Below are 26,033 nucleotides of genomic sequence, written 5' to 3'. Positions count from 1 at the left end.
GACAACATAAAACTTTCAGAACTGTGAAGTTCTAAATCCAAAAGGTTAGTAATATTAATTAAAGAAATCATGAACCTTTTATGAAAACAGTTTCTGTAACACAACAACAATAGACAGAAAATTATGTTTAAAAAGTCTTTCCCTTTATTCTGGCACTAGTGCTACAATCACCACAAGGAACGCCACCAAGAGCTAGCAGTCCTGCCACAAAAGGGAGAGATCGAATAATGCGTGGCAATTTGTGCAACATTTAGCTGAAGCCACATAGGTCATTTGCTTCAAAATGTTTCTCATCGTATCCATTCCTCTATGGTGTTTCACTTGCAGTGCGGTGAACGAAAGGAAGTCACAGCTAGGGTTGCACGGGCATATGCCGTCCGCTTCCAACCAGCCCGAGCCTTCAGACCACGATATCTTCGCGCGTGTCTCCTCAGCTGCAGTATCCCCAGTGCGCCTCCGTCTAAGTTGCCTCGAGTGGACAGAAGACAAAACAAATTATCAGTCACGGCCGTCACATACAAGGAACATACTAGTGTTTCTCAGAGTCACCACTTAATTCACAGCAGCTGGTTAAAAATCGATACCGTTGCGATGAACTTGCACTGAGATAGAGCGAGATCGCCGACCCAGCGCTCTGAACTCCAACAGGTGGTGGAGCCTGCTGCGGCGTGTAGCGGAATGCCAAAGTACTCTTCACTCGATAACGATGTTCAGAAATAACATCCAGAGAGGGCTTCTATCTATAATCGTTCCATCACCCGACATAGGGCTTGGTCTCACATTTTCACTTTGTAAATTAAATAACGAAGGCACATCTTATTAAAAATCCACACCTGCTTTTGTAAGCAGGCTTACGTCATCAGTAATCTCCACTATGTTTACACCGTCGGTCCAAAAAGTTGCGAGACCGATTTTATTCCTGGCAGCTTGAACGAAAAAATGTAAACACTCGACGGACATTCGATCGGTCAGATGTGAGCGGGCAGTGCAAAGCAGTGGATGTGTGAATGTGAGAGAGCTTTGTTGTATCACAAGTCGCAGTGATGCTCTATTTAGAGCGCTCAAGGCATTCTCCAGAATGTTTTGAAGAAGAAGAAACTGTATGCGAACTTTGTTCTGCATATGTAATTCCCGATAACATACCACAGAGCCTGAAAGTCTGCCGCGAACTGAATGAAATTCAAAAAGGCATGCTATTCTTTTCAGGAAAAAATGATCACGGCTGTTATCAGCGTAAACCTAGCACAAAATGAAAAAGTGCAGAAATTCACACAACGGGTCACAGTTTGCTGACAACACTGCCCTGCCGACATTCAAGCTGATGTGACGCTAGAGTAAGAACACACCCCAAAGACAGGCGACTGAGGCACTACAACATAATTTTATGACCGTTCTGCGCAAGTGGGGGAAGACAATGTGGATCAACCGCTATTTTTTATGCAGACTCAAAACTTTTTGGACTGAGAGTGGATTTACAGCAAGCCTACATCTACATTTTTACTCTCAGACATGTCTGACAAAACAGACACCACTCAAACATACAGTATATATTTCTGTAAGCACACGAAGGCATTTTGAAGTTTGTTTCAGTGTGGATACACTAACATCATCCGAAATCCTTCGGAAATCAGTAATTTGCGAGTAGGGAATTGGTTCAAATGGCTCTGAGCACTATGGGACTTCGCTTCTGAGGTCAACAGTCCCCTAGAACGTAGAACTACTTAAACCTAACTAACCTAAGGACATCACACACATCCACGTCCGAGTCAGGATTCGAACCTGAGACCGTAGCGGCCGTGCAGCTCCAGACTGTAGCAGTTCGAACCGCTCGGCCAGGTAGGGAATTAATAGACGAGAGACGCCGCTGTGCGGCGTGGGATAAGATGTCCGGCTGGTCATCGGCACAGTAGTTCAGCGTGTTCGGTCAGAAGGCTGACTGCCCCTTGTAAAAAATAACAATAATAACATAAAAAATACAAAATAAAAAAACACCCGCATAGTGTTCAACGATCATCCTAAACAGGTATCATGTGACATTCGCTGAGACCAAATACCGAGACCAATAAACATAAAAATGAAGGGCTGGGGGTGGGGAAGTGGCCGTCATGGCAACCGGAGCATCCGGGTTCGAGTCACATTCCGGCACAAATTTTCAGGTATCGCCATTGCATTACCAAAGTGCCCTGTGCTGCTGATACTCACAGCTTTCCCACCCATCCTTTCCCTTTCTTTCCCCATTCAGTATTTCATATGTGTCACACATGTTGAAGTATCTCAAGAAAATCCCTTGTCTGAGTTGCAGGTAGTACCCACAATGGACAGAAAACACTTCACTGTTTACAGCAAAACGCAGGTAATTCGAGGTAATTGGGACCGAGTAGGGCTCTAATCTGGGAAAACACCAAGAGTAACAGTTTTAGAGACCTTTTACTTAAAATCAGATTCAGAAGGTGATGTTCACAGTATTATTACAGTAAACAAAATAATTTCATCAGTTAAAGTATTACCTGAAGCGCTTTTTGACTTTTGTACAGAACTGATAAGGCCGACTTGGTTTGGCAGATCTACTAATTAACAGAAGTGGAAACTTATGATCTTCAAAGGTGTTGCTGCAACCAATGATCGTTGCTCTATCTTCTGATTTCTTATAATCTGGAGAGGAAGCTCTACTTATAGCTGCTAGCGCTTTAGTCAGAAGCATTCTGTAACAGAGTCCTGTTTCATCACAATTAAAACTTGACCCAGTGACAGATTTCCCAATTTTTTTTTTTACTTTTTCTTGGAGCACTGTGACATCTCCTCTGTCAGAAGGTAACTTTTAGCGTAGGTGTCAAGCTGGCGCACTCCGTACCATCTCTTTCTTTTTCCTGCCATCCAGAACTACTAAAAAGCGTTCTCTTTTTTATAATTCGTTTCGAAATTAAAAAAATAATTATGTCCTTGATATTCTGTTTGTAAAGTAGTAGGCATCCATCATTCACCTCTTATTAAAAGGAGACTCAGATTTCTGGGGCTCGAATAAACAATGTTTTATTGTTCTTCGCAACAGATGAATTAATTAATTGAAAGCGCTACACAACAGTGCCTCGGAAAAAAAATTCTATAGCCATTACCTTATAAATATTTCTTTTTTACCGACAATCTAATTTCTACAGATTTTGCTGTCATCTTCTGAAATTCAAAAACTTGTGTCACAAAATGTGTTCGTTGTGAGCTTTGTAACAAAAATTTCTGAAGATCAGAAGACGTCAGCAAAATTTGTGGAAAGCGGATGTCGAAAATAAAGAAATATTTATGCGATCTTTACTATAGAAAGCTTTTTACCAAGTAAAACAGATTGCTCTTCGTCATTTACTCTGTGAGTAATGGCCATTGGAATGCCCAATGGGCCATACGGTGTTATTTTATTACTTGTTTTAACAATGAATTTTTCATTGAACCAAACAGATGGAAGTCGGGATGTGCGAAATCCTGGCTGTAGAATGGATAACGAAGAACAAAACGGCTCTGAGCACTATGGGACTCAACTGCTGAGATCATAAGTCCCCTAGAACTACTTAAACCTAACTAAGCTAAGGACATCACACACATCCATGCCCGAAGCAGGGTTCGAACCTGCGACCGTAGCGGTCACGTGCTTCCAGACTGTAGCGCCCAGATCCACTCGGCCACTCCAGCCGGATAACTAAGAACAGTCCAATGAAGTTTTGTGAGCTCCTCCTTGATGAACAGACTTGTGTGAGGCCTTGCGTTGTACTGCAGAAGAACTTCGTTTGCATTTTTGTGGCGCCGAACGCGCTGAAGTCGTTTCTTCATTTTCATGAGGGTAATACAATACACTTTCTAGTTGGTCGATGCACCATGAAGGTGCGTGTAACAGAAAACCCTGTTCAGAGTCCCAGAAGACCGTCGCTCTAACTACCAGCTGAGGCTGCAGCTTTGGGCCTTTTCTTCGGGAGAGAGATATTGTAGCGCCACCCCATGGATTGCCGTTTTGTTTCCGGTTCGAAGTCATGTTGCATCACGTGTGATGATGTTAAATAAAAAATATTGTACCCGTCACCCTCGGCAGGTGCAGTTAATCCATACTGAGTCAGCACTACCGACGGAGAAGTCTTGCTGGGCAGCGAGACGTTTGGTTGTGATCCGTCGATTACCTTAATTGAGAGTTTTCGCAAGTACAAACACTGCAGGAGTCACAGCAATGTCAAGCCAGCCGTTAAATAGGAGAACGGACAAGTTTGCGCAGTCTTGTTGCAATGGCGACACACGGTCGCCCAACGACTCGCCGGGCTTTTGTTCACTGCCAGGTCTCCGTAGACATTCCGCAAGTGCCTATGAGTATTTCTGATGCTTTGCTTTTGCGCCAAAACAATTCAGTGGTAGCTCCCTACTTGGAATGCTCCTGTGGTACAGACGCCATTTTGAAGGCTACGGCCGGCCGCGGTGGTCTCGCGGTTCTAGGCGCGCAGTCAGGAACCGTGAGACTGCTACGGTCGCAGATTCGAATCCTGCCTCGGGCATGGATGTGTGTGAAGTCCTTAGGTTAGTTAGGTTTAAGTAGTTCTAAGTTCTAGGGTACTAATGACCACAGCAGTTGAGTCCCATAGTGCTCAGAGCCATTTTTGAAGGCTACGTACGGCGTCGGCACGTATGGGATCTTTATTAATCTATAGGGGTAAAGCGTGAGTGTTCCACAACAAATTCCGCATTTTTAAACCGAAATTTGGCGAGAAAAAAATGTGTTGCATTACTTACTGAACGCTTCGGGAGGCACTTAACCTCATGATGCCAATTGACGTGCTACTCGACCGAATAGTTGCGGCTTCGGTCAAGAATACCACCATAACGACCGGGAGAGCAGTGTGTGACCCCACGCCCCTTCTATCCGCATCCTTCTCCGAGGATGACATGGCGGTCGGATGGCCCCGGTAGGCCACTCGTGGTCTGAAGACGGAGTGCTTTATTTTTGTTTACTTACTGAACGCTCCTTGTACATGGAGGAAGAAATTTGGGCTGGTAATATATTTTTTTGACGTAGACTGTGGCACCTATATTAAGTTTCGTGTTTACACGATTGCCCGTGGAGCTCTTTCTGGTGCAGCTAGCTCGAGCGCTTGGTCGTTCATTACCCCAAAGACATATTCCGTGACCGGACTGGGTTTCGATTCCACGACCTTACCGTTTCCGTGCACGTGTTTTACGAGTGGATCACCAAACGCGACGACACAGGTGAAATGTATGGATATCCCGCAGGCCGCACAGTGTCGCAAACAGGAAGGCTGGGGAGCCGTGGGCGGCGCCCCTGGCCGCGGTCCAGCCAGCGCCACGGCGCCGCCAGTGAGTGGCCGCCCTCCGCGCGCGCTGCCGCGACGCCGCCGCCCGCAGCCATGTACGAAGACGACTTCAAAGGTAGACAGCGCGGCCGCCGCCGCCTCACCTGCTGCAGTGTCAGCACCTCTGCTGGCTGCGCCCCTTAACTGTCGCAGCGTAGGCATCCCTGCCTCACTTTCGCGAACTCAACCTGCGCCAACAGCGGACTACGGCTTTCGAAGTGTGGAAATCAACTACATATAGCGCACATTGATCGTGACCTCCTTGTTGTGTTTTGCAGTAGGGGACCGGTTTGCTGCAGCTCTCCAGTCTAGCCTCTTCATCTTAACGTAACTTACGTAACTACTGCAACTACGTCCACCATTTGAACCTTACTCCATTCAAGCCTTTGTCTCCCTCTAGAGTTTTTAGACCCCCCCCCCCTCCCAGCCCTTCCCCCCTCCCACACACACACACTTCCCTCCATTACCAAACTGATGATACCACGACACTTCAGAATGCCTCATCAACTGATCCGGTTTGTTAATAATTATGCCATAAATTTCTTTTCCCATTATTCTCTACACTGGTTATTTACTTGACCTACCATCTAATTTTCAGCATTCTTCTGTAGGACATATTTCAAAAGCTTCAGTTTTCTTCTTTTTTGAATTTTTATAATCTACATTTGACTTCGCTGCAGGGCTTCATTTCGTACTAACATCTTCTTCAGAAAAGAGTTCCTAACACTTAAATCTACATTCGATAACAAATTTCTCTTCTTCACTCACGCATTTCTACCTATTGCCAGTTTGTATTTTATATCTTCTCTACTTCAGCCGTCTTCAGTTACTTTGCTACCCAAATACCAAAAATCATTTACTACTTTCATTGTTTATTTCCTAATCTATACTCTCAGCGTCGCCTGGTTTAATTCGACTAGAGACCATTACCCTTATTGAAGTTAAAATCTTCTGGGTTATTAGGCCGCCTCATGTTTCTTCTAAAATGTTCGACGTTTCGACCCCTGTGCCGGGATCTTCCTGAGGATCTTTTGGTGTCCACTACTGCTAGAACACTGTCAGAGACGAGTGTCGCGTCCACTTATAAAGGGGGAGTTTCGTGGCGTTCGTGCTGGAGAAGTGGCAGTATTGGTTAAAATTCATATGGCTACCATTGGTGGGCCATAGTCATAGGGTTCAGTGACAACGGCCACGAAAGCCTGCAGACTTACATTACCCTTATGTTACTTTTGTCGATGTTCATCCCATAACCACGTTTCAAGACACTGTCTTTTCCTTTCAGCGGCTTTCGCAAGTCCAGTGCTGTCTCTGACAGAACTACAATATCATCGGGAATCAATTAATTTTTATTACTTCTTCATGAACCTTAATTCCCTTTCAAAATTTCTACTTGATTTCCTATATTGCTATTCAACGTACAGATTGATAAACTCCGGGAAGAGGTTATAGACCTCCCTTATTCACTTCTCAACCACTGTTTCCCTCTCATGCTTTTCGACACTAGTAAGTGCAATTTGTTTCCTGTACAAGCTGTAGCTATCTCTTTTGTCCGTATATTTTACCCTGTTACCTTCAGAAATTTAAAGAGTGTATTCCAGTCAACACCGTCAAAAGTTTCTCTAAGTCTACAAGTGCTATTAACGCAGGGTTGCCTTTCTTCAGTCTATCTTCTATGATACGTCGCACGACCAGTATGGCTTAATGTGTTCTTCAAACTGATCATCCCCGAGATGGGATATTACCAATTTCTATGTTCTTCTGTAAATAATCCATAACAGTATTTTTCAACTGTTACTTATTACCCATGACGCGTCTCAGAAATTTCAGGCGTCTCCAACCGCTGGTATATTTACAAGTTGGGTTCAACTGTTTGTGTTTAAGAATGGTTGTAGTGAAGTTCGTTCTCAAGAGAGTGGAATAATATTTTACTGCAGGGCAGATAGTTCAGTAGCAAATTAAATTATGTGTTTCTCCACTACGCTATGTCATAGGCGTTAGCACAAACACAGGTTACCTCTTTAACCATTGCAAAATAGTAAAATACTTAATACCTATAACGGGCGGCTGTCTTTATGTGACTCTTTAATGTGAAAATAATGTAACCGTATCGTGATCATTTGATAATGTCTGATCCATCTTGAAGATTTAGGTACTGTGTTACACGTAATGCCCTTAGGTACTGTGTTACACGTAATGCCCTTGGCCGCACTGGAGAAGCAGTTCACTACACCGTCCACGAAATGCAGAACATACTTTTGTACATTTCTATTTTTGTACTGTCAGTTCAGCAGACTGTTCTGGCAGGAGACTCTTTCCAAAAGTTTAGGGGTAACATTCACGAAAACACGCATAACTTAATTAGGGAGAAAATATCGATAGTAGAGTAATAAGTTATCAGATTCTCTTGTTCAGTCCGATGAAATATACTTGTAAAACAATTAAAAGTTTTATGGAAAAAACGATGTTGGGAAATGCCTGTGTGTTGCAGACACTCGAAGTTTGGTTCCACATATTTTTGTTTGAATTAATTATTTACTGAAACTTCCTGGCAGATTAAAACCGTGTGCCCGACCGAGACTCGAACTCGGAACCTTTGCCTTTCGCGGGCAAGTGCTCTACCAACTGAGCTACCGAAGCACGACTCAGACCCGGTACTCACAGCTTTACTTCTGCCAGTACCTCGTCTCCTACCTTCCAAACTTTACAGAAGCTCTCCTGCGAACCTTGCAGAACTAGCACTCCTGAAAGAAAGGATATTGCGGAGACATGACTTAGCCACAGCCTGGGGGATGTTTCCAGAATTCTCATTCTGGAAACATCCCCCAGGCTGTGGCTAAGCCATGTCTCCGCAATATCCTTTCTTTCAGGAGTGCTAGTTCTGCAAGACCGTCTTCTGCAGATATAGCAGTTCTTAATTGAGTATTGTGGTTTATGCTATGACGATACACTACACTGAGCACATACTGAAATGTATGCTCATCCATTCTTAAATAACTGATCTACGACTTGATGTCCTCCACTACAAGCTCACGTAACAAGTTTTGTTGAATGCTTTTATCGTGTCGTCGTAAAAGCCACGGCTTCACCCAGGTACGTTTCCTTTTTTTGCCCCACTTCTCATCCGAATGTGCACACAGTGCAGTTGTGGTACATGCAACTACTGCGGTTAATAACAAGTTGTTGTTGTCAGCCATCTTGAACTTTGACGAAAAATTTGATACCCTTTTTAGCGCCACGTCAAAGATCTTTGTCAAATATATTTGACGAATATTTGATCACATTTTTGATCAAATCTTTCACAAAGAAATTTGATAGTGTAATACCGGCCTAACATAAAATTGGTGAAAGTTAGAAATGGACCCTGCAGGGATTTCGCGAACTGTGACTGTTGAAAACCAAAGGCGTACTTCAAGGTCGAAACTTTTCACGGCAAAAACCCAACAGGACTCCACAGTGCGTTTAGTGAAGTTTGGGGTGAGTTTACAGTGGACCGTAGTTCAGTTTCACGTTGGGTTAATCGTTTTCGTGATGGTCGTATGAGCATAGACGATAATCCAAAACCCGGAAGGCCAGAAACGTCAACAGAGGAATGAAGTTCGGAACCTGTAGCAGGTGCTCTTGGAGAAGAACGCAGTGCGACTTTTAAGAAACTCTCTGAAGCCATGGGAATTCCTCCAACATCAGTATTCCGTATTTTAGGAAATGATGTGAAGAAGAGGTAAATTTCTGACACCGTTTAACTGCTGAAGAGAAGCAGAAATGTCTGGACATTGCAACCTTCCTCAAATAACGATCTGACAGTAATGGTCAAGGATTCTTGTCTCGAGTGGTCGCTATTGATGAAACGTAGTTTAGGGACTTTGAACCGGAACTGAAATCACGGTTTAATGAGTGGAGTGCTTCACATTCTCCACGTTCAAAAGAATTTCGACGCGTTCAGTCATTTTTTCTTATGATTACCAAGGCGTCATCATGACAGAATCCCATGTGGAACAAGTGTCATAGCGTTGTATTATCCTAACTTCATGCAAAACCTGTGCAGAAAAATGCCCAAAAGCTGCTCGAATACGGGTGGGATGTTTTGCCGCATCCTCCCTACAGCCCGGATATGAGTCCACCTGATTTGTTCCCGAATGTAAAAAACCTGTGCATGGACGTCCTTATCTTTCTCTACAAGAACTTTCTTCCACCGTTACCTAGACCACTCGATAGGCGAACGGAAGTTGTGTCCTAAGTGGAATAAGAAAGCTACCGAGACGTTGGGTTTAGTCATAGAGGAGCAGGGTGACTATATTGAACGATTGCATGAAGATATTGAAAAAAAAAATGTTTACGTATAAAAAATTAGTGTGCATTATTTATGAAATGTCTCTCATAGAAGTCTGAGACTTCAAAATGTCTCTGGAACCACATGGCTCCATTTGAAATGGCATGTGTTTCAGGCATGAGCAGAAATTGCTCCGTATGACATTGGTGGGCTGTTTGTTTTCATATACCAGCAAAGCGATAGTTTGTTTGTTTCCTTGGGTTCATATCACAAGCTGATGTTGGGAGTGGAATGAAAGGTAATAATTTAATACCCGTGATGAACATCACAACAATATTTGATAAATATTGGCCTAGTACTTCACGGTGTAGCACATTTCCTTTAATTAATGGGTGGCTTGCTCGTTCAGAACACCGTGACAAACTGCGCTTTAAGAGGCCCCCATCGCGCTGAGTTGATATGGAGTGAGGGTAACTGGCGATGGAGGGTGGGGGGAATTTGGCGGAGAGGAAGGGCTCGCATGTGTCGCGTGTGGTTGGACGGTTGCCTAGGTAGCAGCGGTTACGCCGGCAGTTGTCACAGCTGTGTCATGGCAGAGCGCCAAACGAGAAGCAGAGCAGGTGGCATCGCGACCACTGCTAAGGTCAGAACTGAGTGGGACCTTCCTCCATGTCTCCGAGTCGGAGGAAGAAGTTGGTGATCGAAATTTCTTGAAAAGATCCTACCGCAACAGTAAAAGCCTTTGTTTTAAGGATCGCCATTCAAGTCGCCTATCATATCCGTGACACTCTGTATCCTATTTCAAAATAACAAAAAAAGAGCTTCCCTTCTTCGAACTTCTTCGATATACAACGTCAGTGCTGTCTGATGCGGATCATACACCGCAGAGCGGTGCTGTAGAAGAGGACGGACAAGCGAAGCCTAGACAGTCTCTTTAGTAGAAGCACTGCATCTTTTAAGTGTTCTGTCAATAGATCGCAGTCTTCGGTTCGCTTTCCCCACAACATTATCCACTTCGTCGTTCCAACTTGAGTTATTCGCAATTATTTTCGAATCCTAAGCAATGACCGTTGGATTTTCAGGAAGGAAGAACTGCGGTCTATCGCAAACAATCCGAATTTTATTTTTTATCGATTTCAACTATAGAACAGTCGTCATCAGTGATAAAATCAGTGCAAAGAAGAAGAAAAAACAGCAAAGTATCAGTGCTTCCATGCAGTCTTACATGGGCATACAAGATACATTCAGGGTGTAAATTTTAAGTTGACAAACAAGAATAAGTCGAAAAATAAGCTTCGCACGAAAAAATGTGTAGAACCCAAAGTTGATTACTTTCGAGGGGGACATCTGCTGCTGCTAAAATTAACCCGCCACCCTAGCTCCCCGGGGGTGGGGCGGGAATCAACATAAAAATTTCAAATGGGTACCCCCATTTATTATTGCAGAATCAGATTCTACGTACAAAACTACGTACATTTTGTCTTAAACGTTTGTTTCGATTTTTCATAGTTGGCACTGTAATTCAAGAAAATCCATGCTCTAATTTTTGCGTGGAAAATGGTTACGGTTGGATAAAAAATACTTATTTACTTCGTAAATTTTGATTCACTAAAACTAAAACTCTTCCTCTCTCTCCCCATAGGGTGGGGTTTGAGAGAGAGGATTTAGCGTTTTACAAATGTTGACCCAAATATTAATTTTTTCCGCAGATTCGGATAAGTTTGGTTTGTTTTGTGGTCATGAAGCCACACAACCTTTAATTATCAATCAAATCATCTGGCTAGCTAATTAACTAACCAAACACGCTACTTACTAACGAGTGAACTCATTAACTAAAAAATTAAACTGACTCACGAACCTATTTTTTTATTATATTCGGAGTAATCACTCTTGTTTGTCGAGAAGTCTCATAACTGCGATGCTTGCTTAGTTTGAGTCGTTTAGTTTCGGGTGGAAAAACGTAAAAACGTTCATAAATCTTATTATTTACTCGTAACCATTTTTCACGCAAAAATGAGAACTTGGATTTTCTTTAATGACAGTGCCAACAACCAAGAATCAAAAGAAATGTTTAAGACAAAATGTACGTAGTTTTTTTAATGTAGAATCTGATTATGCAATAAAAAATAGGGGTGGTGGGCTAATTTTAACACCAGCAGATGTCCACCTCGAAATTAATCAACTACGGGTCCTACACATTTTTTCGTGTGAAATTTATTTTTAGATTTATTCTGGTTTGTCAACTTAAAATTTACACCGTATAATACCATAATTGTAATCGCTAAGTAAGTAATCCCTAGAATTAACAGCGTTTAGATTTGTGTGATTTATCGCGTAACTGAAATTTAGCAGGTTCCTTTTGCTACTCATGTGGATGACATAGAGTCTATCGCCGTGTTTCGTACCACAGAAATATCTTGTTTAAATCATTCTGCAATTGGTTTTGATCATCTAAAGACTTTACGAGACGGTAAATGACAGAATCAACTGCTTTCTGTCAGTCACTTTGAACTCTGAGCTTTCTGACGGGAAACCACGAATCTACACTCCACACGATGATGCCGGGTGTTGGCCCTGTGTGCCTCGGTCGTATGCAGTCCTGATTGTGGCGCTCACCTGCACGGCGCCAAACACGCATACGACCATCATTGGCACCAAGGCAGAAGCGACTCTCATCGCTGAAGACGACACGTCTCCATTCGTCCCTCCATTCACGCCGGTCGCGACACCACTGGAGGCGGGCTGCACGATGTTGGGGCGTGAGCGGAAGACGGCCTAACGGTGTGCGGGACCGTAGCCCAGCTTCATGGAGACGGTTGCGAATGGTCCTCGCCGATACCCCAGGAGCAACAGTGTCCCTAATTTGCTGGGAAGTGGCGGTGCGGTCCCCTACGGCACTGCGTAGGGTCCTACGGTCTTGGCGTGCATCCGTGCGTCACTGCGGTCCGGTCCCAGATCGACGGGCACGTGCACCTTCCGCCGACCACTGGCGACAACATCGATGTACTGTGGAGACCTCACGCCCCACGTGTTGAGCAATTCGGCGATACGTCCACCCGGCCTCCCGCATGCCCACTATACGCCCTCGCTCAAAGTCCGTCAACTGCACATACGGTTCACGTCCACGCTGTCGCGGCATGCTACGGCAAACTGGCTGACACTGACAGCGGCGGTGCACAAATTCTGCGCAGCTAGCGCCATTCGACGGCCAACACCGCGGTTCCTGGTGTGTCCGCTGTGCCGTGCGTGTGATCATTGCTTGTACAGCCCTCTCGCAGTGTCCGGAGCAAGTTTGGTGGGTCTGACACACCGGTGTCAATGTGTTCCTTTTTCCAGGAACTGAGACGATACCCGTATGTATGCAGTTTCATTAGAAGTAGAATGTGAGGAATAGTGTCATAGCCTTCTGGAAGTCTAAAAATATGGTGTCAGTCTGACATCTTCTGTCGACAGCAATCATAATTTCGTTTGAGTAAAGATCCAGTTGTGTTTCACAATGAAATACTTTCTGGATCGGTGTTGACTATTTGTCGAGAATTCGCTTTCTTCGAGATAATTCATCATGTTTGAACACAGCACATTTCCCAAATTCTACTGGAAATGGACAATAGTGAGGTGGATTTGTAATTCAGTGGATTACCCTTATTTCCTTTGTTCGATTAGGCTGTTCTATCAATATATCCTGAAAGGAACCTAACTGGTGTACAGACTGGAACGGAGGCCTCACTTTCATTAATTGATTTAAGCTACTTTGCTGCACTGAGTATATCTACTTCTCAATTACTCTTGTTGGCAGCTGTTCTTGATTCAAATTCTGGAATATTTACTTCTTCTTTGACGAAGGAATTTTGGAATACTATGTTTAGTAACTCTGCTTTAGTGATACTCCCATTAGGACGTATTTATTGTGTTTTCCGTTCATGTACTTTGCCTACGTCTAGACTCTCTTAATTTTGTGCGAAATTTCGAGACAGAGTTTCACTGCGAATGTTATTAAAATTATATCGCATTGAAGTGAGAACTAAGTTTTGAGCTTCAGCAAAACATCGCCACTCTTGGAGACATTGTGTTCTTTTGAATTTAGCGTGCTTTTTCTCGTTGCTGCAACAGCTTTGTGGCCTGTTTTGTGTGCCATGGGCGATCAGTACCATCTCCTCTTAATTTATCTCGTATTTATTTCGTAACGCCGGAAATGCGTATCCTCCTATTTCTATCTGTTGTACTATAATTTTTTTCCTTATTTTGTTATATGATATGACGTTTCTGTGTGTTTGTATATTGTAATTGTTTTACTATGCATTTATGTCGATGTGTAATTGGTTTGTTTTGTAAATACTATTTGTATTTCTACGCTGGGTTTTACCTAGGGAAAACTATGCTATCGAACGAATACATCGATAGGTCGTGTGGAGAACCAACGCGTTTAGGGTCTCTGGTAGTGTTAACTCTGCCGCGTGGAGCGCAGGAAGAGCAGACGGAGAGTCTGGCTGGAGAATGGCAGTGGAGTAGGTGTGTTGTGTGACGCTCCCGCTAGTTGCCACGCTTTCGGGGTTTTGCAGCATGTAATTGCGCTCGACTTGCTATGATAGTTTCTGACACGGTGTCGCGGACGGGAAGCATTAGCTGGCGCACATAAAGAGCCCGTTTCCCCTGGCTCCAAAATGAGGGTGAGGTTACAGTCTCTCAATAGACGACGATACGATTTTGAATTTAAGCCACATCTGATCTACGGACGCTTACATAGTCACATGAAAAACATGCATTTCTATTAATTACCGTTCAGTAATGTAAAACACTGGTGACAGGGTAGCAAAGCAGCACTGGCTAAAGCAGAATCGAGAATCTATGCGGGCCGCTGTGACCGAGCGGTTCTAGGCGCTTCAGTCTGGAACCGCACGACCGCTACGATCGCAGGTTCGAATCCTGCCTCGGGTATGGATGTGTGTGATGTCCTTAGGTTAGTTAGCTTCAAGTAGTTCTAAGTTCTAGGGGACTGATGACCTCAGATGCTAAGTCCCATAGTGCTCAGAACCATTCGAACCATTTTTTTGAGAATCTATGAAACTCCCATGAAATCGAAAAACAGCTGTGAAACGTGATAATAACACAAAATGCATCAATATCTTAACTAACCTAAACTAAATTGAAAAGGATAACAAGTCCGGCTATCACATCCAGTTCAACCAGAAGTGATTCGAAAACACTACTACTAGCGAAAAGACTTTTATGAGCTTGCGAGTGGAGCGAGAGATGCTTTAATTTTAAAAATGACCAAGCAAAATCTCTTACTCGGGTTCTAACTTTCTCGTCATTGTCTGAACCTGTCCCCTTATCTGTCGTGTCTACCTTCACGCCATTCAGAGAGTGGCCCCTGCATTTAAAAAAGTAGAGGGAAGAGTTTCGTTGGGTTTGAAATGACAAACCACTCGCTCGCCTCAGGCTTCAATTTCTCTGTTCTTCTAATGGCCAGTTCCCTGCTCTGTCACGTCCAAAAACGACACTGATCTGAGAACGGTTCCTCCGCTTAACAAGTGAGGGAATGGAAAATTAATTGAGTTTGAATCTCCCAACAAACTTTCTCGCCATATGACTTATAGCGTTTCGTTTCTCTGTTTCCATGATATGTCAATTTCCAAGTTCCCACACAATAATTCAACGACAATCACTTATGAAACAGATTAAAGGAAATTAAAAATTACTTCATTTATTCCTGTGGATGCTACACATCTAACTTGGCCCTTTTCCACCTAGGAGGTTCAAGGGGCTCTAAGCGCTATGGGACTTAATTTCTGAGGTCATCAGTCCCCTAGAACTTAGAACTACTTAAACCTAACGAACCTAACGACTTCACATACATCCATTCCCAAGGCAGGATTCGAACCTGCGACCGTAGCGGGCGCGCGGCTCCAGACTGTAGCGCCTAGAACCGCTCGGCCACTCCGGCCGGCGCAAAGAGGATGTCTTGTATACTTTGGATAACAGTTCGTTGTGATTTAACTACTTCCTAATGTCGTACAATTTCACTGTTACAAATTTTTGTGTAACAGCATAAATAAAGCGTAATGTAGGTACATAAATTGTAAAACTCTTTACAGGTACACGAAAAGGGCTGTGTATAAACTGTCTATGTTATGAGATTTTCAGCGTACTCTGGCAACTGACGTAGAATTACATAACTTTTTCGTTCTAATTAACTATTACAGGCCTCTCAACATAGTCCATAATCCATGTAATTGTTATTTCATTTTATTTGTCAGTTTGATTCTGCACATATTGGTAATCGTCATTACAGCTTCTCTTATGGAATACACACAAAATTACTTATTACTGACATGGGAATGTGATACAGACATTTCGACTGTTCCATTTTTAAATACGTTCTAATACTGGAAGTAGTTGGTTTCACATTTTAGGGTTGATTAATGTCGGCTGCATATATCCATGATAAGGGTGACATTTGCAATTAGCAAGAAACAGTGGTATTAATTGCACCGTTTACAGGACTGTAGATAAACTACCTGCATTAGCTGTATTTTTAACTAAATTTTCTTTTGTTTAATTTCAGTGACCATTCTAAGCCAGAAATACAAAAGATTACTAATATTTTTTCCATAACTGCAATCGGAATGGGAAAATCATGATGCGCCTATTAAATTAATAACGACCTCACAGTCATTTTCCCCGTTTTTTAGTCATTGTTGTGAGACAAAGCGTACAGTTTGAGTCAGACCATCTTAGGAAAACTTAAGCAGATTTTTCCTTCCGGGAGATGAACGGTCTGTCAGCAATGTGGCGTCTGAGTGATGTTCCTGTTATGCTCTGGAAAATAGAAGTCCCTGTGAATGGTAGAAACTCGGTATTACGGTGGCGATCAAGTTGGATTGGTACTAGTGGTTATTGGTTATGAATATTACTGCCAATCATCACTTTCGAACATAAGCAAAGTCTCACAAGTTCACTCAACAAACGCTGGAGCTTCATCGATTAGCTCTAGCAACAAGTGCCTCTCATGAAGCCCCCACTCGAACAATCGTTGCAGGGGGCCTGTACCTAGTGTTCTCTAACGTTGTGTAAGAAACTGCTATGAGCGTGTCAACCCATACTACTGGCCAATTCGGATACTTCGTTTCACCAATTGACTCAGTTAACAGCAATTTTCATAGCCGTTCCACAATATCCTGCTTTCCCACACCGAAAGACACGTACATAGACACACGACATAAGTTTTCTCTGAAGGTGTTCTATAATTATATCGAGTTATGTTAGGTTCTCCGGTACCATGTCCAGGTATGTCCGACCGATGACCTAAGCAGTTTGGTCCCATAAGATGTTACCAGGTATGTCGCCGGTTTATCAGATGTCTTTGACTAGACCCTTCGCTATGCGAATATATCCATCCTCAAAGCAAGGCATCACCACAATATGTATCTGACTTTTCAGGTCTGGCCTACCAGAAGGCATCCACATCTTCACTGTATGGTCAGGCGTCTTGACTTGCGCCAGTACTGTTCAGAAAAAACGGCTTTCTGTCCCTGCCTCTCGTGGCGCCTGGGTGACACGTTACATTTATCTTTCAAGCGTTTACACTCTCCAAGTTTGCTAATCAAGTGCCAGAACTCCTACTTCATTAGATATATGTCCTCGAAGGGACTCCATCTTATTTTTAGGCTACCAGTGCCTTTCTCATTCTCCACTGATGAGATGTTCAAATGTTCAAATGTGTGTGAAATCTTATGGGACTTAACTGCTAAGGTCGTCAGTCCCTAAGCTTACACACTGCTTAACCTAAATTATCCTAATGACAAACACACACACCCATGCCTGAGGGAGGACTCGAACCTCCTCCGGGACCAGCGGCGCACTCCATGACTGCAGCGCCTTAGACCGATCGGCTAATCCCGCGCGACACTGATGAGATGATAGCTTTCCTTGGCAGTCTCCACTCAGTCATATATAATCACACCATTTATCTGTATTCTTCTGCACACCATTTCGTTCACTAAATATGGGTTTTCACACGTACTGTTTTGCACCAAGTTGTTTGGTTGGTTGATATAGGGAAGGGGACCAAACACCGAGGTTATCTGTCCCATCGGATTAGGGAAGGTGGGGAAGGAAGTCGGCCGTGCTCTTCCAAAGGGACCATCCGGGCACGTGCCTGAAATTATTTAGGGAAATCAAGGAAATTCTAAATCAAGATGGCCGGATTCTACTTTGAATCGTCGTCCTTCCGAATGCAAGTCCAGTGTGCTAACCACTGCGCCACCTCGCTCAAGTCATCCATCAAATTTGGATTGCGCCACCTCGCTCAAGTCATCCACCAAATTTGGATTGCGCCACCTCGCTCAAGTCATCCACCAAATTTGGATTGCGCCACCTCGCTCAAGTCATCCACCAAATTTGGATTGCGCCACCTCGCTCAAGTCATCCACCAAATTTGGATTGCGCCACCTCGCTCAAGTCATCCACCAAATTTGGATTGCGCCACCTCGCTCAAGTCATCCACCAAATTTGGATTGCGCCACCTCGCTCAAGTCATCCACCAAATTTGGATGTAGATTTCCGCAGTACATGCGAGAAGAATACCCTCCTGAAACTGGTCATATCAGATAGCACTTACTCTTCAAAATTCTTGCCCCTTTCGTTATATGTAACTTGGCGATTGCATCACTTTTAGGACTATCAAATGTTTCGCAAGTAACTTGCATTCTCTGTTCTTTCCTGTTTTTCCAGGCCTTATCCCGTGTCGTCAAGGGGCGACATGTTGTTCTTGATTTGCCAATGTTAGTGGTAGGGAGTGGTCATATACCTTCTCACTTTCTGTTTGACAACCAACATCTTGGTGCACCCGTGCACTCTAGAATGAAAGTGCAGTGGCATTTGAGCAGAGGTTTTCCCTGGTAGGTAGTTCGACTATTGAAGTCGGTTTTAATGCCTAAATGCTCACATTATCTCAAATATCTTGGATTTCATGCTGTCAGGAAGCTTGAAGGAGTGCGTTTATTCCACTCCACCCAACTCTGTGGCAAAACAAGTAGCGCTCTGCTGTGGTTCTCTCATTTTACACTGTGTTCAGACGACTGAGAGATTACAAGTCACTCTCTCACTTATTTTCAAGGCTATTCTTTAATGTTGTTATTACACCCTAGATACTATTTTTGTGAGGCGATAGAAAGACATTGATGGAAGCATGTACACTGTTAATGGATGTGAGATCTTTAAGATAGCTCTCCTTCGAATAGCACTTTCTGGAGTTGAGAACAAGCAAGTGATTTGGTTATTTCACAGTAAATATTGCAGTGGAGATTCAGGGCTTGGAAGCCACATGCGGCTGTTAGGGAGAGGAACATCTAAAAGCACTTACCGGGGACAAAAAGCTAGCCCCAAGAATTTCTCGTATCGGCGTGCAGACAATGCTTCCGACCACAGAGACCTACCTGGATCTACCTGTTGTGCTTTTCTGGTCTTGGAAGGGACAGGAGAGCAGGAGAGAAGTGGTCGCATGTCCAAAACCTTTCGACGGCGTCGTAAACGCCTATTGTGTAAAGAGCTGGCATCCATAAAAATTAGCGTGTTTTCATGTTCGACTTGCACCAGACACTATCGAACGAGCAATCAGGTGGTGTCTTCCCTCTGACTGCCGATTTTTTTGGATGCCTCAGACCTTCAGAAGAATTTTAGCATGGAACACAACACTCATGGAGGCTCTTAAATGGTCTGCATAGTGAGTCAAAAGCACTTCTCCTAGTTTAGCTGAGGGCCCTGGTCCGACATGAAGTAATCTTTGGCCAGTCAAGAAAATGATCTGTGTGATAGATATGTTGTTCACATTATACCTGAACGAAAATTCAAAATACGCTGTCTAAAGTGGCCGTCGGAAAAACAATTTGCGACCGTAATGTCTTCTCCTCCCTGCGCTGAAAATTACTTCTTCAGCAAGGAAATGAATATTACACACATCAAAAAAAGAGTTGGATCATCTCCCTTCCACCCTTTTTATTCCTCTTGAAAACCAAACATTTTATATTGTACCATCATACAGCGAGACCTTCAGAGATGGTGATCCAGATTTCTGTACACATCGGTACCTCTAATACCCTAGCACGTCCTCTTGCATTGATACAGACCTGTATTCGTCGTAGCATACTATCCACAAGATTATCGAGGCAATGTTGGTCCAGACTGTACCACTCCTCAACGGCGATTCGGCGCAGATCCCTCAGAGTGGTTGGTGTGTCACGTTGTCTATAAACAGACCTTTTCAATCTATCCCAGGCATGTTTGATAGCGTTCATGTCTGGAAAACATGCTGCCCACTCTAGTCGACCGATGTCGTTATCCTGAAGAAGTCATTCACAAAATGTGCACGATGGGGGCGCGAACTGTCGTCCATGAAGACGAATGCCTCGCCAATATGCTGCCGCTATGGTTGCACTATCGGTCAGAGGATGGCATTCACGTATCGTACAGCCGTTACGGCGCCTTCCATGACCACCAGCGGCGTACGTCGGCCTAACATAGTGCCACCCCAAAACAGCAGGCAACCTCCACCTTGCTGCACTCGCTGGACAGTGTGTCTAAGGTGGCCGCCCTGACCGGACTGCCTCCAAACACGTCTCCAACGATACAATGTGATGCCAATCCTGAGCGGTCAATTCGACATGTTGTGGGGCCCGTCTGTACCGCGCAGTATGGTGTCACGGATGCAAAGATGGACCTTGGGAATGAAGTTGTACATCCTGCAGCCTACTGCGCACAGTTTGAGTCGTAACTCGAAGTTCAGTGGCTGCACGAAAAGCATCATTCAACATGGTGTCGATGCTGCCAGGGTTCCTCCGAGCCCTAATCCGCAGGTAGCGGTCATCCACTGCACTGTCCGCCCCAACAGGTGAACGGTCAGAGCGTTGGAATGCCACGCAGGGGGGCCTGGGTTCGATTCCCGGCTGAGGTGGGAGATTTTCTCCCCTCATGGACTGGGTGTTGCGCTGTCCTCATCATCGTTTCATCCTCATCGTCGCGCGCAAATAATTGCCCAACGTGGCGTCGCACTCAATAAGACTTTCACTTGCCAGCCGAACTTCCCGCCTGGGAACTCCCGGCCACTTACGCCATACGATCATTTCCATTTCCTTGCACTGTAGTGGTAGCCCTTGGGCGGCCTGAACGAGGCACATCGACAGATCCTGTCTCCCTGTATCTCCTCCATGTCCGAACAATATCGCTTTGGTTCACTCCGAGACGCCTGTACACTTCCCTTGTTGAGAGTCCTTTCTGAACCGACGTATTGACCGTCTAGGCATGGTTCAACTACAGACAACACGAGCCATGTACCTCGTTCCTGGTGGAATGACTGGAACTGATCGGCTGTCGGACCCCCTCCGTCTAATAGGCGGTGCTCATGCATGGTTGTTTAGATCTTCTGGCGGGTTTAGTAACATCTCTGAACAGTCAAAGGGACTTTATCTGCGATACAATATTCACAGTCAATGTCTATCTTCAGGAGTCTGGGAATCGGGGTGATGCAAAACTTTTTTTAATATGTGTATTAAATTTGGTTAGGATTGCCCTGAAGGCAGAACAGATGAAATAGATGGGAGACATGGCACTCGTGGAGTCTTGTCATTGGCACAAAACTACAGAGGGGCAGTTGTGTGGCTGCACGTTTTGAGTTTACTGTGGTTTGATGGTAAGGGACCAGCAGAAACATGGGACTACTGATTCAGACCTTGTCTGGAGAGCAGATTCTGGTCTTGGCCCTTGTTGTAAGTGGTTTGCACTTGGGACATTTCTCCTGAGAATGACTTTGCAGTAGCGCTCGTCTTGATTGGGAGACCTGTGGTGAAGTATTAGCTGTACCAAAAATTCAGGCCTCAGTTATCTTGAAGAACTCTCTGTGCCGAGAACAATCTTATTCGTATCTGGTCTACCGCCTTGGCGTTTCGCACACTGCCATATAAGAGAGTCAATTGTACGGGCAGCGAACAAGAGTGTCAGATGCAGGAATCTGCCAAGATTTCAGGTCTCAATGAGAGAGTAATTTCGATCCGTCAAGTAGGTAAAAAGACGAGGGCTAGTAGAAATCCTTGGGTAACAGAAGAAATATTGAATTTAATTGATGAAAGGAGAAAATATAAAAATTCAGTAACTGAAGCAGGCAAAAAGGAATACAAACGTCTCAAAAATGAGATCGACAGGAAGTGCAAAATGGCTAAGCAGGAATGGCTAGAGGACAAATGTAAGGATGTAGAAGCTTATCTCACCAGGGGTAAGATAGATACTGCCTACAGGAAAATTAAAGAGACCTTTGGAGAAAAGAGAACCACTTGTATGAATATCAAGAACTCAGATGGAAACCCAGTTCTAAGCAAAGAAGGGAAAGCAGAAAGGTGGAAGGAGTATATAGAGGGTCTATACAAGGGCGATGTACTTCAGGACAATATTATGGAAATGGAAGAGAATGTAGATGAAGATGAAATGGGAGATAAGATACTGCGTGAAGAGTTTGACAGAGCACTGAAAGACCTGAGTCGAAACAAGGCCCCGGGAGTAGACAACATTCCATTGGAACTACTGACGGCCTTGAGAGAGCCAGTCCTGACAAAACTCTACCATCTGGTGAGCAAAATGTATGAGACAGGCGAAATACCCTCAGACTTCAAGAAGAATATAATAATTCCAATCCCAAAGAAAGCAGGTGTTGACAGATGTGAAAATTACCGAACAATCAGTTTAATAAGCCACAGCTGCAAAATACTAACTCGAATTCTTTACAGACGAATGGAAAAACTAGTAGAAGCCGACCTCGGGGAAGATCAGTTTGGATTCCGTAGAAATATTGGAACACGTGAGGCAATACTGACCTTACGACTTATCTTAGAAGAAAGATTAAGGAAATTCAAACCTACGTTTCTAGCATTTGTAGACTTAAAGAGAGCTTTTGACAATGTTGACTGGAATACTCTCTTTCAAATTCTAAAGATGACACGGGTAAAATACAGGGAGCGAAAGACTATTTACAATTTGTACAGAAACCAGATGGCAGTTATAAGAGTCGAGGGACATGAAGGGAAGCAGTGGTTGGGAAGGGAGTAAGACAGGGTTGCAGCCTCTCCCCGATGTTATTCAATCTGTATATTGAGCAAGCAGTGAAAGGAAACAAAAGAAAAATTCGGAGTAGGTATTAAAATCCATGGAGAAGAAATAAAAACTTTAAGGTTCGCCGACGACATTGTAATTCTGTCAGAGACAGCAAAGGACTTGGAAGAGCAGTCGAACGGAATGGACAGTGTATTGAAAGGAGGATATAAGATGAACATCAACAAAAGCAAAACGAGGATAATGGAATGTAGTCGAATTAAGTCGGGTGATGCTGAGGGAATTAGATTAGGAAATGAGACACTTAAAGTAGTAAAGGAGTTTTGCTATTTGGGGAGCAAAATAACTGATGATGGTCGAAATAGAGAGGATATAAAATGTAGACTGGCAATGGCAACGAAAGCGTTTCTGAAGAAGAGAAATTTGTTAACATCGAGTATAGATTTAAGTGTCAGGAAGTCGTTTCTGAAAGTATTTGTATGGAGTGTAGCCATGTATGGCAGTGAAACATGGACAATAAATAGTTTGGACAAGAAGAGAATAGAAGCTTTCGAAATGTGGTGCTACAGAAGAATGCTGAAGATTAGATGGGTAGATCACATAACTAATGAGGAAGTATTGAATAGGATTGGGGAGAAGAGAAGTTTGTGGCAGAACTTGACGAGAAGAAGGGATCGGTTGGTAGGACATGTTCTGAGGCATCAAGGGATCACCAATTTAGTATTGGAGGTCAGCGTGGAGGGTAAAAATCGTAAAGGGAGACCAAGAGATGAATACACTAAGCAGATTCAGAAGGATGTAGGTTGCAGTAGGTACTGGGAGATGAAGCAGCTTGCACAGGATAGAGTAGCATGGAGAGCTGCATCAACCAGTCTCAGCACTGAAGACAACAACAACAACAACAACAACAACAACAATAGACCGCTTACCAGTGATTTTGCTTATTTTATGCCAGACATAACGACAAACGGGTGCGCACATCGCTGCTCTGCAGACGCATGCAACATGAGTCCACCTCAGATCCTGCTACGCATTGAGAAAGGGGTACAGTGTTGCTCTGGCTTGTCAGGGCAAACAGAACCACAGTCTTGCCACTGGTTCTCAGCTGCGCCTACATAGTATAACGTTTCTGTAGATGAATCCATCAAAGTCTATTCACCGTTAGATAGTTTCAGATTGCGGTATTCATGTTTTGAGCCAGAGTAAATAGATTAAATAGATAAACGTTAGTCGTTGCCTAACAAACACCAGAAATGGAGTGCTAATTGTTTGTCGCTTCTGTTTGTGTTCCCAACAGTTAATGATTTCTTTTCCATTTCGCTTAACTTGTGTTGTTTGACGTGTTTCATGATCAGTACTCTCTTGCTGCTGCCGTAGCCCATTAACCCCAGATTTCGCCTCACTGTCCTAACGGATACGTTCGTCGACGTCCCACATTGATTTCACGCACTGTTCCTTGTCTGTTAGCACTGACAAGTCTACGCAAACGATGCTGCTCTCAGTCGCTAAGTGAGGATCATTGGCCACTGCGTTGTCCGTGGTGAGAGGTAATGCCTAAAATATGGTACTTTCGGCACTCTATTGACACTGTGGATCTCAGAGTACTGAATTCCTTAATGATATCTGAAATCGAATGTCCCATGCGCCTTGTTCCAACGACCATTCCACGTTCAGAGCCTGTTAATTTCCAGCCTGCAGGCACAATCACTTCGGAAGACTTTCCCCATTAATCACCTGAATACAAATGACAGCTTCGCCACCGCAATGTCTTTTTGTGTCCTGTGTACGCGTCATTACCACCATCTGTATATGTACATATCGCTGTCCCGTGACTTTTATCACCTCAGTGTAGCACAGTGTGCATACGACTGCTGTATTAGCTGTGTTCTAGCTTGACATCTGGTTCCCTTTTCAGCAGGGCGTCAAGAAACGGATGGGCGCAGTCCTGTTGCTTCTCTACACTAAACTGTATGCTTGGATGAAGTCTGTTGAGGTGATAAAGAAATTCGACTAAGCTTACAATGAAGGCTTTCACGACCGGATGTTTCAGCTGCCGAGAATTCTTCCGGGTTGTATCGCCGTGGTGAATGGAACTCTTCTCTCCCTGACGTGCTGTCCCGTCCATGTTGCGAAACAAAGAAGGACTAATCCCCGTGACGGGAGATACAAGATGATTTTAGTTGGGCTTACTCCAGGCCCTCTGTTCGAAATCTCCCGTAAACCAATTCGCCACGACCACTACAGAAGAGACTGCATGGCGATGCCCTTTGTCTCTTTGTAACAATTTCCATCGAACAGGAAGTAAGCTGATGTGAGCACGAACTCGAAGAATCTTGACAGGTTGGTCTCGAGTTTCTTGCTTATCAACTCCTTGGAGGCCTTTAGGAGTACCCTGCTGCACAGAGGCGTTCCCTCAAACTTCACCAACAGACCACTATTGTTGAGGCGAAGTTCTTGTAGATGTTGTAGACACCACACTGAATTATGCCAGACCACCAGCTCAGGCGGCTCCAAGCACAGTTTTGATATATATATATATATATATATATATATATACTCCTGGAAATGGAAAAAAGAACACATTGACACCGGTGTGTCAGACCCACCATACTTGCTTCGGACACTGCGAGAGGGCTGTACAAGCAATGATCACATGCACGGCACAGCGGACACACCAGGAACCACGGTGTTGGCCGTCGAATGGCGCTAGCTGCGCAGCATTTGTGCACCGCCGCCGTCAGTGTCAGCCAGTTTGCCGTGGCATCCGGAGCTCCATCGCAGTCTTTAACACTGGTAGCATGCCGCGACAGCGTGGACGTGAATCGTATGTGCTGTTGACGGACTTTGAGCGAGGGCGTATAGTGGGCATGCGGGAGGCCAGGTGGACGTACTGTCGAATTGCTCAACACGTGGGGCGTGAGGTCTCCACAGTACATCGATGTTGTCGCCAGTGGTCGGCGGAAGGTGCACGTGCCCGTCGACCTGGGACCGGACCGCAGCGACGCACGGATGCACGCCAAGACCGTAGGATCCTACGTAGTGCCGTAGGGGACCGCACCGCCACTTCCCAGCAAATTCGGGACACTGTTGCCCCTGGGGTATCGGCAAGGACCATTCGCAACCGTCTCCATGAAGCTAGGATACGGTCCCGCACACCGTTAGGCCGTCTTCCGCTCACGCCCCAACATCGTGCAGCCCGCCTCCAGTGGTGTCGCGACAGGCGTGAATGGAGGGACGAATGGAGACGTATCGTCTTCAGCGATGAGAGTCGCTTCTGCCTTGGTGCCAATGATGGTCGTATGCGTGTTTGGCGCCATGCAGGTGAGCGCCACAAT

General features: G+C 44.4%; 1 protein-coding gene across 1 annotated transcript in view; it reads left to right on the top strand.

Annotated features, from left to right (window-relative positions):
- Window positions 1-5,237: 5,237 nt before the first annotated feature.
- The window catches only part of LOC126267628 (uncharacterized), a 373,632-nt gene continuing 352,836 nt past the window's right edge, over window positions 5,238-26,033 (top strand). The window contains exon 1 of the mRNA XM_049972926.1: window positions 5,238-5,412. Within this exon, the coding sequence (XP_049828883.1) occupies window positions 5,238-5,412 (175 nt within the window). The remainder of the gene's footprint in view (window positions 5,413-26,033) is intronic.

The sequence above is a fragment of the Schistocerca gregaria genome, chromosome 4 (genome assembly GCF_023897955.1).
Source record: "Schistocerca gregaria isolate iqSchGreg1 chromosome 4, iqSchGreg1.2, whole genome shotgun sequence".
NCBI lineage: Eukaryota > Metazoa > Arthropoda > Insecta > Orthoptera > Acrididae > Schistocerca > Schistocerca gregaria.
Note: the sequence above shows the minus strand (reverse complement) of the source record. Positions and strands in the feature narration are given on the sequence as shown.